The 15,624-nt window shown below is 34.7% G+C and overlaps 1 protein-coding gene and 1 pseudogene across 1 annotated transcript; one reads left to right on the top strand and one right to left on the bottom strand.

Moving 5' to 3' along the window:
* Positions 1 to 753: 753 nt before the first annotated feature.
* LOC124252231 (olfactory receptor 10T2-like) lies at positions 754 to 7,535 on the bottom strand (annotated as a pseudogene).
* A 2,771-nt stretch (positions 7,536 to 10,306) lies between these two features.
* On the top strand, positions 10,307 to 11,251 carry LOC124225210 (olfactory receptor 502-like). Its single transcript, XM_046637720.1, has one exon. It carries the CDS (start codon positions 10,307 to 10,309, stop codon positions 11,249 to 11,251), a length of 945 nt encoding a protein of 314 aa, XP_046493676.1.
* Positions 11,252 to 15,624: the final 4,373 nt, after the last annotated feature.

Genomic DNA, 15,624 nt, shown 5'->3' with positions numbered 1-15,624 from the left:
AGCTCTAAATACTTGCATTACTAAAGAGGAAAGGTCCTAGAATATATAAAATAATCTTGAAAAGAAGAATACAGTGGGAAGAATCATTCTACCTGATATAAAGGCTTATTTTATAGCTACAGTTATCAAAACAGTGTGGTAATGGTAGAAGAACAGACACACAGATCAATGAACCAACTGGAGAAACTACAGAAAGACCCACCAGATATGCCTGAATGATTTTTTCAAAAGGTGCAAAAACCATCCACTGAAAGATAGAAGGCTTTTCCAAAATTGTGCTGGAGCAATAGGCCGTCCATGGAGGGTGGAAACCCCTCACCCTAAACCTCACAAGTCAGACAGGAATTAACTCAAAACAGATCATAGTCTTAAATGTAAAATGTAGAACTATAAACTATAAGCCTTTAGGAAAAAATAGGTGAAAATATTTAAGACATAGGGCCAGTCAAAAAGTTTTGGGAATTGACACTAAAACTACAATACAGAAAGATTCATCTAACTACTATCATGAAAATACTGTGTTCCACAACATGTTTTAAATTGTTTAGCGTATGCATTTATCTTTACACACACAATCTAACACACTCATATATTTAAAAATATGTTAAAACTGTATCCTGTTTGTACTAGAACAATGGTGATGTCAGAATACATACGGTAATTAGGTAGTACTTTAATTGTTTTGTATACAAAGTGATAATTTTTGGAAGTAGTCCTGTTTTTCCACTTTTATTTATCAGTATCTGTACATTTTTAAATGTTTTGGGTTCTTTTATTTACCGTTTGAGGGATAAACCTATTTGCATTACCTAGGACTTTCCTTAGGGCTTCTGCATTTGTTTGTTTCTCAGACTGTAAAGGGTGAGATTAAGCAGAGGTGTCAGTACTGTATATGTCACAGCCATAAACACATCCTCACAGAATGTATCACTGTCCTTGGACCTCAAATAAACAAAGCAAGCAAACCCATAGTGGGTGTACACTGCAGTGAGGTGGGAGGAGCAAGTTGAGAAGGCCTTATACCTGCCCTTTGCAGAAGGCGTCTTCAAAACTATGGACCCAAGGAAGATGTAGGAAATAGTAACTAAAATAAAGCTTCCCACCAACACAAAGGCAGAGAGTACAAAAACAGCCATTTCATGATATAAAGTATAATTACAAGCAAGGGAAACCATAGCAGAGATGTCACAGAAGTGCTAGATGGTGTTGGAATAACAAAAAAGTGAGTTGAATACAGTGATGACAATGCTCAGAGAAAGCAGGAACCAAACCACCCAAGAGGGATCATGTGCTTTTAAGCAGATTTTATGGGTCATTCAGATGTCATAATGTGGTGGGTTGTGAATGGTAGTATATCAGTCATAGAACATGGCAGCTATGATGAAGCAGTTATTGCCTGACAAGCCAAAGAAGAAAAACATCTGTGTGGCACACTCAGGAAGACAAGTGGTCTTGCTGTCTGATAGCAAGTCCATTAACATTCAGGGAGGATTACCATAGTGGTACAAGTTTCTGAAAAGGACAGGCCACAGAGGAAAAAGCACATGGAGGTGTGAAGGTTGTGAATGAGCTTGATAGCCACCTTTATGGACATGTTTGCAGTTGAGATGGTCACACGGGAGAAGAAAAATACCACAAAAAGGAGACTCGGCAGGTCTGGGAAACTGGAAAAACCCCATAGAAGGAATGGGGTGGGCAAAGCAACTTTGTTCCAAGGGTGCAGAGGTTCTTGAAGTTAAGACTCTGAGATGATTATAAAAAGATCCTTATGCAGTGATGTCACTTGGACTTTAATCAAGGGCACCTGGGCAAGTTGCAGGCACGTCTTCATGGGAGAGCCTGAGAAAGGGATGCAATGTGCACCTGACTGAAGTCAAGTTCAGGAATCAGAATGATGAGAGTGATTCTAGTATGAGAATCTGCATAAATGACAGAGCGTAGGTCCAAATTTCTTCTAGAATTCTACTCACAAAAGCACTATTAATCTCTCTTTTTTCCCAATCAAGATCTGCAGGTAAGAGGCAAAATATGAATTAAACTACTTTGTTCTGATCCACTGGATTTTGTAATGTCACTGGTACCTTGGTACTCAGAAGTGCTTGGTAAACTATTGATCAAATAAATAACATAATTCAATCATTTGCATCACGTAAAATGGATATGACATTTAAAAAATTTAGGGAGATCAGTGACATTTTCTGAAAGAACTGACTTTTCTTTCAATGCAGCACTCTTTCATTTCACTTTTTCAGTGCACCGTTATGAAGCAGCTCTGAAGGTGTTAATTGTGACAATGACTAGACCACGTAAATTAATTTAACATGTTGTGACTTCTTGATTCCTATCCATGGTAATTGGAGCTTGAGATACGTAATATCATTAGTTCTTAATACGTATAAATAATTTTTAATTTCTTAAGAGCTTCTTATTGAAGTTCTTTTCCTGATGCCTAATACAATATAATGGACTAGCTTGGAGACAAAATGATTTCAAAGATACTGTCGCATTCTAGAATGGCAGATTCTGATCATTGTGTTCTAGTCAACTTTTGGACTTTTGTCAGAACCTCAAGGATGTTTTCTAGCAGGTATACTTGTTATGCAGTTTACTGTGAAGTGCAGAACTGAATAGAACCAAGTACCATTCATCAGATCAATTTACAAATCATATTTCTATTTCGGACTTTAATTAAACATCTAACCTTGTAGGAGATGAGGGCAGAAAAGTGATATGAAGACATGCCATAGAATTTTGATTTTAACTTCTGTCATTTTTAAAGGGAAAAAGAAAGAAAAATAGTAAGGAGTTAGCAGTGGAAAATGAAATAGTGTGCAAGAGAAAGAGAGAAACACTGGCTGGGAATTATTCTGTAGAACTAACAAAGATGTTGTTATTTGAAGATTTGGTGTTTTCTATTTGTATTGTAGTTACGGGCAAAGAGTAAAAGAGGAGTTAGACCGGTAACCAGTACCTAATTTAATACCTATAATGTGCCGGACAATATGCTGGGGTTAGACAGAGCTGTCTTGTGTAATCCTTACCAGTCTATGTGCTGGAAATTTTTCTTCTGATTTTGTAAAAGACAGAGCAAGCTACAGAGTGATTAAGTGATTATATAAGTTATAACTTTATTATACAAATATTGACTAAATGCATATGATGTGCCAGACTTTTTTACATGGGAAACACAACAAGGAACCAGACACACAGGATCTCTGTGATGTGGGAGAATGACTACTTTTGTTTGTGGAGTTGGGAAGCCCTCTCTGAGGAGGTGACATACTTAAGGGGAGAGTAGAATGGGAATGAGCAGCCAACAGGTAAAGATCAGGGGAGAGAGCGCCACAGGCACAGTTACACAGCAAACACAAGACCCTCACACGGGAAATTCATCTACCCAAGCAATTCAGCCAAGACCCATACGGTTTACTGTGAAGACCACTCCAGTCTCTTTCCTTGGAAGCTTTCCCTGTCTATTTACCTCTAATGGAAACATCTTTCCATTCTTATTGTTTCAGGTACCACTTACCTTGTGTGACTCTCCAATTTCCTCCTCTAGCAAAAAGGAACCTCCAATTTCCTTTGGCACGTCTCCAGTGCTGGAATGATCTCCACTAATTGGATGCAATGTTTTCAGAACTAATCTAGCTGTATTTCCCCAAGTCAGAATTTCCTCTTCTACTTCCTATTTAAGTTAGTTACAGTCATCAGAGAGCTGCTATCAGGCTCTATTTTTCATTCCTCCATCATCTTTTTATCCAATAAGTCACTTCAAAATTCCAGATGTCCTTTTACTAGCATCCTTATCCTCTTTTTTTATTCCCTCTGCTACTGTCCTGGACCTATCCCATAGGGTGAATATGGTGCCTCCGTGCTTGTCTAGTAGTCACAATTCTGCATTTTTATCTTCATCACTACATGGTGACCCAGTGTTAGATTTCTTAAAACAGGATGTATTAAATCACTGATAGTGACAGAAATAGTGAGTGGCTACACACTGCTTAGAGGAGGAAATCCAGATACCCCCGCATATTTGGTGCTGATCGCAAACTGATCCCTAGACACTGCTCCTGCCTCAGTCTCCACCACATCCTCTATCTACTGTATCCTCAAACCAGACACAGTCTATCTTTGCTATTATCTCCATCCACCACTCTTCCAAATGCAAAGGAAATCTGCTACAGGTAGAGTAATGGAAATAACAGTGTCATTTCCTTCTGGAAAATGGAGCTAAAGATACCACTGCTCCTCTCTTCAATTATGAAGAAATCTGTGTGTTGAATTTTCTTCATAACAGTGTTAACAATCTTCTTGGAAATAATAACATAGGCCATTAATCATTTCATTCATTCTTTCAAAAAATTATATTGTGTGCTCTTATATTGTAGGCACTGTCTGAGTCTATGGGAAATATAAGTAACAAACAGCCAATGACGTCTGCGTGCATAGAATTTATCATCAGCATTTGCAAAGAAGAAAGAGAAGAAACTGTGGCCTAGCATTAACTGAATATGCCAAAAAATTAAACTAGGAAAGAATAACTTGATAACTCTGTCAGGCAGAGTAGTCATCAATTAAAATCAAATCATTTAAACTTCCTCTACCAGCTTCTGGAAAGAACAGAAAGAGGAAGATCAATACTGGAGATTTAGAAAAAGGAAAGAAGTGAGACAAAACACAAATAAATAACATCGGAGTGAGAATTACTTGTTTGACTTAGCAGCCCATTTTCTTGAATGCAAAAATAATACTTTATAAATGATGCAGTTGTTCTGAAAGAGAAAAAATTATCTTTTTTGATAGCATTGATCCTTGTTATTCATTTCAATAACTTAATAATAATAAAAGAGAACATTTCAATCGCCTTCTAAAGATTCCTCATGTCCATTTGCAGTCCATACTTCCCTCTGTCCCTGGCCCCAAATAACTGTTGATCTACTTTTTGACAATATAGATTAATTTGTTTTCCTAGAGTTTTATAAAGGAGAATAACATAGCATGTGCCCATCATATCTGACATTTTTCTATTAATATATTTAGTTTGAGATTCATTCATGTTTTGTATATGAGTAATTTATCTCTTCTTATTACCGAGTAGTATTCTCTTATATCGATATATCAAATTTTTATCCACTCACCTGTTAGCAGGCTTTGAGGTTGTTTCTACTTTGGGGCTTCTGTGAATTAAGGTGTTATTATGAACATTCAAGTGACCTGGGTACCAATATATGTTTTCACTTGTCTTAGTTAAATACAAAGAAGTGGGCATGCTGGATCTTATAGTAGATATAAAAATATTTACACCTATATATTAAAATATTTTTAAGAAACTAGTTTCTAAAATGGTTATATGGTTTTATATTCCCATGTGTAATGTTGAGAATTCCAGTTGCTCCAAAACCTTGATAACATTTGATATTATTCTTTGATTTTAGCCATTCTAATAATTGTACAAGAGCACCTCTTTTTAATTTTAGCTTGTATTTCTCTGATGACTCATGATGCTAAGCATCTTCTCACATGTTTACTGCCCATTTGTATATCTCCTTTTTGATGTACCTGTTCAAAGCTTACCCCATTTTAAAAATTAGGCTCTTGGTCTTCTTATTATTCAGTTCTAAGAGTTCTTTATACAATCTACATGCAAGACCTTTTTCATGTGTATGTATTGCAAACATTTTCTCCCTTTCAGTGTTCTGGACTTTTCTGTTTGGAAAGCAAATATTTTAAATTTTGAGGAATTCCAATATGTCATTTTTCTTTCTTTTATGGTTTGTGCTTCTGTGTCCTACCTAAAAAATCTTTGCTTACTCTAAAGTCACAAAGATTTTTTTTCATATGTGTAGCTCTAGAAATTTTATAAGTTTTGTATTTACACCTGTGATACTTTTTGAGTTAATTTTTGTGTAGAGTATGAGATAAGGATTGTTGGTCACATTTTCCATATGAATAAAGAGTTGTTTCAATAACATATGCTGAAAATTCTTTCACCGTAGAATTACGCTTAACATTAGTTCAATATCAATTGATCAGTATATTATGGATATATCCAGTACTTATGGGGATCTATTTATGGACGTTTTGTTCCTTTGACTTGTGTGTCCATCATTTCCCCACACGGCACTATCTTAGTTTTATGGTAAGTCCTCAAGGCATGTAGTGCAAATTCTCCAAATTTATTCTTCATTTTTAAAAATTGCTTTCACTGTTCTGGTTAATTTGCATATCCACATAGAATCAGTTTGTTTATTTATACAAAAAGTCCTTCTAGAATTTTTATCCATATATTGCATTGAATACATATATAAATTTTTGGAGAATTAACACTTTAATAGTATTAAGTTTTCCAATCCATGAACGTAGTATATTATGCTCCATTTATTTATGTCTTTAATTTCTCCAAGTTCTACAATTTTTTGAAGGTGTATTGTATAGCTTTTCATAAATTTATTCCTAAATATTTATTTTTTAACATAGTATAAATGTATTTTTTTCATTTTAATATTTCCATTGTTTGCTGCCAGTATATAAAAATAGAATTGCTTTTGTATATTATACTTCCATCCTGTGCTCTTACTAAATGAGTTATAGTACGTTTTACATATTCCTTAACATTTTCTTAGCATTTTTGCATGAACACATCTACAATTGGAGACAGTTTTACTTTTTCCTGTTTCGTCTTTATACTATTTTTATTATTGGTTACCCTATTTAAATACCTGGGACCTCTAGTATAATGTTGAATAAAAGTCCTTAGGATAGATTCCTTGTGTTTATCCCAAATGTAGATGGAATTCTTTCAACATTTTACCACTAAGAATGATGCTAGCTGAACATTTTTCATGGATGCTCTTTATCAGATATTGTTGTTGATGTTGTTCTCCTCTTACCCTTTCCTGTCATCTTTTAGATTATTTGAATTTTTAAAAATTCTATTAAAATTTTTCCACTGGCATTTTAGGCATATCTCTTTGCATTAGTGCTTGCTTTTAGGATAAGAATGTATGTTCCTAAATATTCACAGTTTGCCTAGAGTTAATAATTTATAGAGACCCTAAGACCCTACATGTTGATTTTCCTCCTTCCATCTTTTTCCTATATTTGTTGCATATATGTCTTACATCTCTATACACTCTATACATAAAGACCTCACAAGACAATATTACAATTTTTTATCTGCTGAATTTTATGTATTTTAAAGAAATTAAGAAGAATACAATATATTTTTATATTAAACTAGTATTTATCATTTTCGATTCTCTTCATTCATTCCTGCAAATGAGAGATTTCCATTTTCCCCATTGATATCTTCCTTCCTGGCTGTATGACCAAGGTTACTGCTGTAGCAACAGTGATTTGATTCCACTAAGACATGTGAGAGGCCCAGAGATTGTCTTCTAGAATTGTCCAGCTGAAGAGTGGGGGAGGAATGTATATGCTCTGAATCTCAGCCTCCATTGATTAGTGTTGGCCCTGGGACCTTAACTGCTTCCACACTGGGACTTACTTGCCTGTGGACTGAGCATGCTGCTCATGGATTCCCAGAAAATCTTAGGTTTCAGGGAAGGACTGGAAGGCTGAAGTGGACATATTATGGCAGCACCAGAAGTGGGAAGCTGACAATGTGAGTCAGAATCACCCAGCACAAGTGGATTAATTCTTCAGTCTCAGTTCTCCCATCTGATCAATGAGGATAATAAAGAACTTAGATCGTGAAATTGTTGTGAAGATTAACTCAGTGTAAACTGTTAAGCACAGTTCTTGGCAAAAAGTGAGCCCTGAATGGATGTTTGTTCTTATCGTTTTGTTGATGGCAAACTCCAGTTTCTCAAAAGAGGAACTTCAGGGGTTGGGATAGAAGATAATAAAATTAAGATTAGCAAGAGAATTAGGGTAAGATTTAATCTTAAGGTTGAAGATACCTATATTCCACCACCATCAGAAGGCACTACTCAGGATGCAACACTTTGAGGTTATTGACCTGGGAGGCTATTTCTTACCTGGAAGTCATCCAAACCCCTTTGTCTTCATAGTTCTCTATACAACTTTCAAGGCTTTTATTTTCCTACTTTTAATATGATAACTAACATACATGTCTTTAAAAATTTGTTATTTAAAATTCAACTTTACATCAACTTCCATATCATATTCCCCCAAAGTAATTAAGGATATGTCTTATAGATATCAGTACAAAATACTTATCAATAAACACATATGGAATGGATAAAGCTAAAGTTATCTTTTTATACCTGACGTTTGGTGCCAAGTATTTCTTAATAAGAAATAGCAAAGTAAACTTAGGACCAATATTTACCTATAAGACAATTTTTTATATTATATTCTCTAATAGTTATTAAATAATTTAATAAATTACTAAATTCTCTAATAATTAATAAATATATCTATGCATGAACACTTAGATAGAAACAAAAGAATAAATTGACCACTTGAGAATTGACAGAATCTTGAAAGGTTAGTTGTTTTTGTGTGTGAATTTGAACTGCTCAATATTCACTACAGAACATAGTGATGCTCCATTATGCTTTTGAAACCACATTTGAATCTTCAGAGATTTAGCCCCAAAGGCGTAAAAGATAGCTATATAACCACAATGACTTTACTCTGCTGCTGAAAGATTGAGTTCTTATTCCAAGAGGTAAGAGTTTGGTTTTTTTAGGGAATCACATGTATTGATTTTCATTTACCATTTGAGAACCCTTTACTCCCTAAAATTATATCTGTACTCAGAAGTCATGGTGGGGAAACAGGGAAGATGTAATTAAGCAATCAGCTAGTAAGCAACTTTGGCTGAATTGCTGTCTCCACCATCAGTTCATGTGAATAAACAGGCATAATCTCAGTTATCAGGCTTCCCTGTTTGTCTACCCACAAGAAATAAATTCTTATAAGGTCTTTCAACGCTATCCAAACTCAAAACTCCCCAATTATATAGTAAGATAGTAAATTCACTATCTTTGAGATACTCTGGGCATTTATTGATATGTAAAGATTTACATGTTTAAATTGAAGATTTAAAAATTGAAAGATATTGTAAATACCTTTGCAGAAAGACTTACTTTGTTTATGGGTCAAAATGCTTTAGCTTCAAGGCAATAACACATTAGACAAGCTTGGATTATAAAGTCAGAAAATTTGGAGATGAAGGTCAACCTGGTCACAAACTGGGTGAACATTTTTCAGCTTTTAAGCTATACTTTATTCAGCTACATATTAAGTTGAAAATAATCTTATTTTATTCTACAAAACTCTAAATGAGAAACATTGTTACAGGAAGAAGTGATTTGATTTGTTGAATAGGTGTATTTTAATTTTTTTGACTATCAATCATGCTTATTGCATAGTGATTACATTGACATTTCAAATTACTTGATACAATAATGATATTTTGAGTTACAAATATTTTTAAAATATCAAAAAATTTACAATAGAGGACCTCATTGATAACCCTAATTTGAAATTCCTTTGTGGAATAGTATCAAGAATAATTTTATTTCTTCTTTTTAAAAGAAGTTATTTAACTGGTTGAGATTGTGAAATGTGTAAATAATCAGCTGCCTCTTCTATACATAACTACCAGAAGGCTTAAAGGATAATCTGCTGTCCACTTATTGCCAGATGTACTGACTTCATGGTAAGTTTATTTAATTTCATTTATTGTATAGTTTCTAGAGGAATGGACAGTCATACTTCCTGGGCTTCATGTTTTGACTCTACCACTTGTGTAACCTTGTGCAAGTTACATGACTTCTTTTAGACTGTTTACACATATATAAAATAATGAGATTAATTAACATTATTTTATGGGAAATGAAATAGACTATATACATATATATGTGTCTATAAATTCTTGGCCCATGCTTATCAGTTAGTAAGCTTGTAGTAAATATTAGCTATTACTAAAATGTGTATGACAAAACCTCATATATATATATGTAAAGTTATATATATGTGTGCATATTTGATATACTAACCAGTCTTTTTTGTATTTTCCGTCTGTCTTATTTATTCTTTGACCTCAAAGCGACCTTAAGTGCATCTGTGGAAACAATATAATATAAAAAGAAAAGGTGACATTATCTGAAGAAAGTTTTCCGAAAATTCTGCTAAAAATAATTTTAAAACTACAGATCCTCATCATCACATGTAAATATGCACTGATTATTCAATACTTTTATTTATAATGACTTCCCATATATGTATGAATGACAATGAAGCTATCAAATTTACAACCTCTTTAATGTAATGTTTCATCACAGGTTCATTTTGGTAGTAGTTACATTGTGTCATGGATGCCTTGGGGGATGGGAACCACACTGAAGTGACAGGGTTCATTTTATTGGGCTTAACTGATGACCCAATCCTTCAAGTCATTCTCTTCATGATCATCCTATGTATCTACTTGGTGACCATATCTGGCAATCTTGGTACAATCATTATTATCAGAATCTCTTCTCAGCTCCATCATCCCATGTATGTTTTTTTGAGCCACTTGGCTTTTGCTGACATGGGTTTATCATCTTCTGTCACACCAAATATGCTTGTAAACTTTCTGTTGGGAAGAAATACCATCTCCTATCTTGGATGTGCCATTCAGCTTGGTTCAGCGGTTTTCTTTGGGTCAGTGGAGTGCTTCCTTCTGGCTGCCATGGCATATGATCGCTTTGTAGCAATCTGCAGCCCACTGCTTTATTCCACCAAAATGTCCACACAAGTCTATGTCCAGTTACTCATAGTGGCTTATGTGGGTGGTTTTCTCAATGCTTGCTCTTTTACTATTTCCTTTTCTTCTTTAGTCTTTTGTGGACCAAATCAAGTCAATCATTTTTTCTGTGATTTTGCTCCTTTAGTTGAACTCTCCTGTTCAGATATCAGTATTCCTGCAGTTGTCCCCTCATTTACTGCTGGTTCCATCATTGTGGTCACAGTGCTTGTCATAGCCGTCTCCTATATCTACATCCTCATCACCATCCTGAAGATGCGCTCCACTGAGGGGCGCCACAAGGCCTTCTCCACCTGCACCTCTCACCTCACAGTGGTCACTCTCTACTATGGGACCATCACATTCATTTATGTGATGCCCAAATCCTACTACTCAACTGACCAGAACAAGGTGGTGTCTGTGTTCTACATGGTGGTGATCCCCATGTTGAACCCCCTCATCTACAGCCTCAGGAGCAATGAGATTAAAGGAGCTCTGAAGAAAGAGCTTGCTAGAAAAATATGTTCTTAATTAATCTGTTATTTTATAGTATTTGATGTAATAATATGCCATAAATATAATAATAAAAGGACAAGGAGTGTCTGTGGTCAAAATATATTGGTCCATATGTCATTAGCCAGTGTGAAGCTTTTTAGTAAGGGTATGGAGTACATTTTCTGGTACCAAATTTAAATCAGGCCTATAGTGAGTAATTTTTAAAAGAATTAAGTTAAATTTATAATTAAAAACGCATATTGGTTCACAAAAAACCTTAACTGTTGAAATCTTTTAAAACTTTTATTCCTATTTTTTGTTCCATAGCTGTTCTCTGCCATAAATTAAGGATATTTTACCCCCAAACCTTTAAGACAGTGTTCATTTTTTCAACACTAGTTTACCCTGTAATAAGTGTGACAATTATCATTACAACTGAGTAATTATACAACTGAATGTACTGAATGTATAGAGGAAATGATAAAGTGGAGCCAGATAGAAAATCAGTGGAGATGGTTTTCTTGCAGGAAGGTTATCTGCTGAGGATGGGCTTTGTGGATCCATAAAATTCTGGCCTGTGTACCTGTTCTCTGGCTCTAGTCACCATATAGGGGGTCCTCAGAGCAGGATAGATGTCCCTTCTGACCTGTGAATTCTGTCAGATTAAAACAGGTGACTTCTCTGTGGGAATGAACAGGGTTCCTGAACTCCTCAGGGACTGAGTGGAACAAACTCTTGGAGTAACTCGTTCATGGTCAGGCCCACATCCTGCTCAGGAATTGGGAAGGAACTGGATTGTCTCTCTCCTGAGTGACTGCCCATTGGAGAAGGTTAATCAATCTCTATATGACGACAACCATGTTTATTTACCTTTCCTGTCCCCTCTTTAGTGTTTCAGACACAAATTTTATATTTTTGCTGACAGACTCATAGGCCATCTATCACTAATTCATTCATTTCTTCTTTCATACCTTCAAAAATTATATTGAATGATTCTTGTATTCTAGGGATTGTCCTGGGCTATTGGGAATATAGGTAACAAGCATCCAATAAATCTGCCTTCATGGAATTTATCTTATAGCATCAGAGAGACAATAAAACTAACAAGTTAGTGATACAGACTATTTGAAGGGGATACGTGCTGTGGAGAAAGAAAAAGCAGAGCAGAGTAATGGAGATTAACATGCCAGGGGCGGGGAGTGTCAGTGCTGTCTCACCGGGAAGATAACATCTCAGCCAGGATGCAGGAGATGAGGACACTTCCTGTCTGATATGGTGTTTCCTGTGTACATTTGTGCAAGTCTAATCTTCAACTCACAACCATATAATTTACCTATGGCAGGCTTGGTAATTTTAATCAGTCTCATGGTGAGCACAACTAGAACAAATGATAAAATGTTAACTGTGTCTTAAATTTCACATTAGAGCTTACAGGAGAATAAGAAATTCCCTCACCAGAAACTGTGACAACCAGGGAAGTAGACCTGACATTCAAAAATGCTTTTGCCACGAGAGCATTTGACAAGCCAGAGGAAGAGTTCCCATCCCAAGCTGTGGATTTAGTGTTCTTCTGAAATGAGAGAAGGCTATGTCCAAACCTACCCCAGGTCCAGGTGAGAATTCTGACTGATACGCCTCACGTATATCCTCAGGATAAGAGGAAACTTGGAATGACCAAGTCTTGCCCAGGTGTGCCACCCTGAAGATCTAGAGAGTCTCAAGCCTTGGACAGGTGGTGCCTCAGGGTGAACTGCATAAGCAAACAAACAACTCAAGCCTCAATTATTCCTACCAATAATTATTCAAACGCAATAACCAGCACCCAGTGAGAAATAAGGACTAGCACAAAAGGAAACAAAATATCAAATGTGGGATCCAGTGGAAACAACAGACAATAGAAACAGAACCACTAAGATTTAAGATACGGGAGTTAATAGACACAGACTATAATATTACTTGGTTTAAAAAGATAAAGGACAATTTCAGAAAATGCATACAATCACAGAAAACCAAAAATAATGACCAAAGTATGCAAAACAATAATATAGAACTTCATAACTGAAAAATTCACCGCAGCAGCTGTTATTTCAGGCATTTCTCTGTGGGGAGCATAATCCTCACAGGTTTTTGCACTGGATCCCAAGAGACAGAAGAAGCACGTCCTAGCTTGGGAGCCTCATGGCCATAATTGAAACTAATGCATCTTGTAATATTGTTAGGTATAGTTCCAGGGTCCCCACAAGCATTGTTTCCAGTTATCAGAATCACTGCACTCAAAGCATGAAATAGAATATATTTCATACACTGTCATCCCTGTCTAGATGCATTTTATAATTAAAGAGTTGTTTTTATTATATGCAATGTTACATTTGACACAGCTGACATTCCATTTTTCAGAATTTAGGGGAAATAGAAAGTTCACAAAAGTCAATTTGTCCTTGGAGAAGTCAAAGGATTTTTGCTAACCTTTCTCTGTAAAGAGGATGACACACATCATCTGAGATCTTAACTGCCGTGTCATCTCCACAGAGAATTCCGAGCAAATGCACCGTTTATGATTCTGTACTGGATCACAGGCAGAACATAAGGACCCTGTGTGGGGGTATTTGAGAAATGAATTGCCTACCCTGCATGCCACATATAGGGTTCTCAGAGAAATTATGAAACACCTTTGGATTTTTTTAAAAGAGGTGCTACTATAGACTTTGGAATCCTTTGGGGGTTTTTCTGGGCAAAATTGTCAAGTCCTTTGCCAAATTACATGCCTAAATCTTAGTGAGCCTATGATGAAAACATAAGCTTAACAAAAATTATTTTCTTGGTTGGACTTGATGGTTTTTATAGGAATTATTTGGCATTTGTACATAAATGTTATTGGCACGTTCTAATTCTCTTAGTCAATAAAAAAATTTAACAGCTTGGGAAAAGTCTAAAACTCATCTCTGCTAAACCAAATGAAAAAGTTAATAATTGACTTTTTCATAATTGATTTTATCATTTTCTTAAGTAGCATTATGTGCAAAATCTGAACCACGAAATTGACAACACTAAACACATACAGAACATATTTAGAACACAGCAACCAACTGCAGAAAATACGTTATTTTTTATGAAATAGTATATTTTTTAAAATTGAGCAGGAAATAAGGCAAGTCTCAATTAGTTTTAACAATTTTCATTTTAACAAGTATCGTTTCTAAATACAGTGCAATAAAGCTAGAAAGCGATAACAGATAATTAGAAAAACATCCATTTATTTGGAAATGAATTAATATACTATTAAATAACTAGGGATCAAAAATCAAATATAAATTAGAAAAAAATGGAATAATAAACATATAAAACCTTGTGCTGCAGGTACATAATTTCTTAGAAGAAAACTTATAATAGAAATACTAGAAAAGACAAAAAGGCTAAAAATGAATAACATTTGCATTTATTTCAATATGTAGGAAAGAATAGTAATATAAAACCATGGTTGTAGAAGGAAAAGAATTATACAATTACCAGCAGAAATTAATCAAATACAAAATCAACGTGCAATTAAGACCACCAATGCCAAATATGTGTTTTTAATAGTGATTTTTATTGGACTTATCAAGAAAAATTTAAAAATGTATAAATAGCCAATATAAAGAAGGTAAACTGGGATATAACTACAGATTTTGCAGCTATTGATAAGACTATAGAGTAATTATGAATAATTCTATGCAAAATTTTGATAACTTAGATAAAACGGTATTCCTAGAATAATAGTAATCAAAACTAACTAAAACAGAAAAAGTAACTGAAGAATCATTTAACCATTAAATAAATTTATTAATATATAAAAATCTTCCCACAAAGAAAAAGGACATATGAATGATTCCCTTGATAAGTCCTGCCAAATATTAAAGACATTCAAGTATGAAGTAATTCCAGTGTTACACAAACTCCCTGAAACAATGGAAAAGAGGGTACACGAAGTCAAAATGACACCTGGAATCCTGATATTAACACTCAAGAAGGACAAGAAAGAAAGAAATTATAGGCCACCTTTAATGAGCATAGATGAAAAATTCTTAAAAAAAATTAGTAAACTTAATCAGCAATATGTGAAAAGAATAATACGTTAAGAAAAAGCTGGGTTCATTCTAGGAATGAAATGTGTATTTAACATTAGAAAAGCAATAAATTGAATTCTAAACATAGTAGATTAAAAAATAAAAACATGATGGTATATAGATTCAGAAAAGACTGGTAATTTTCAACATCCAGTTATGCTTTAAAAATCTTAGCAAAAGTGGAATAGAAGAAAAAATACTTGATCTAAGGAAGACCTATTTATATTTGAAACTGCAAAAGATTTCCCTTTGTGTCTGAGAGCAAGTAAGAGATGCCTATTATTAGCATTTCTATTCCTCCTGGTA

Source organism: Equus quagga, chromosome 14 (assembly GCF_021613505.1).
Source record: "Equus quagga isolate Etosha38 chromosome 14, UCLA_HA_Equagga_1.0, whole genome shotgun sequence".
In the NCBI taxonomy this organism is placed as follows: Eukaryota; Metazoa; Chordata; class Mammalia; order Perissodactyla; family Equidae; genus Equus; species Equus quagga.
This window is presented reverse-complemented; position numbering and strand designations above follow the sequence as displayed.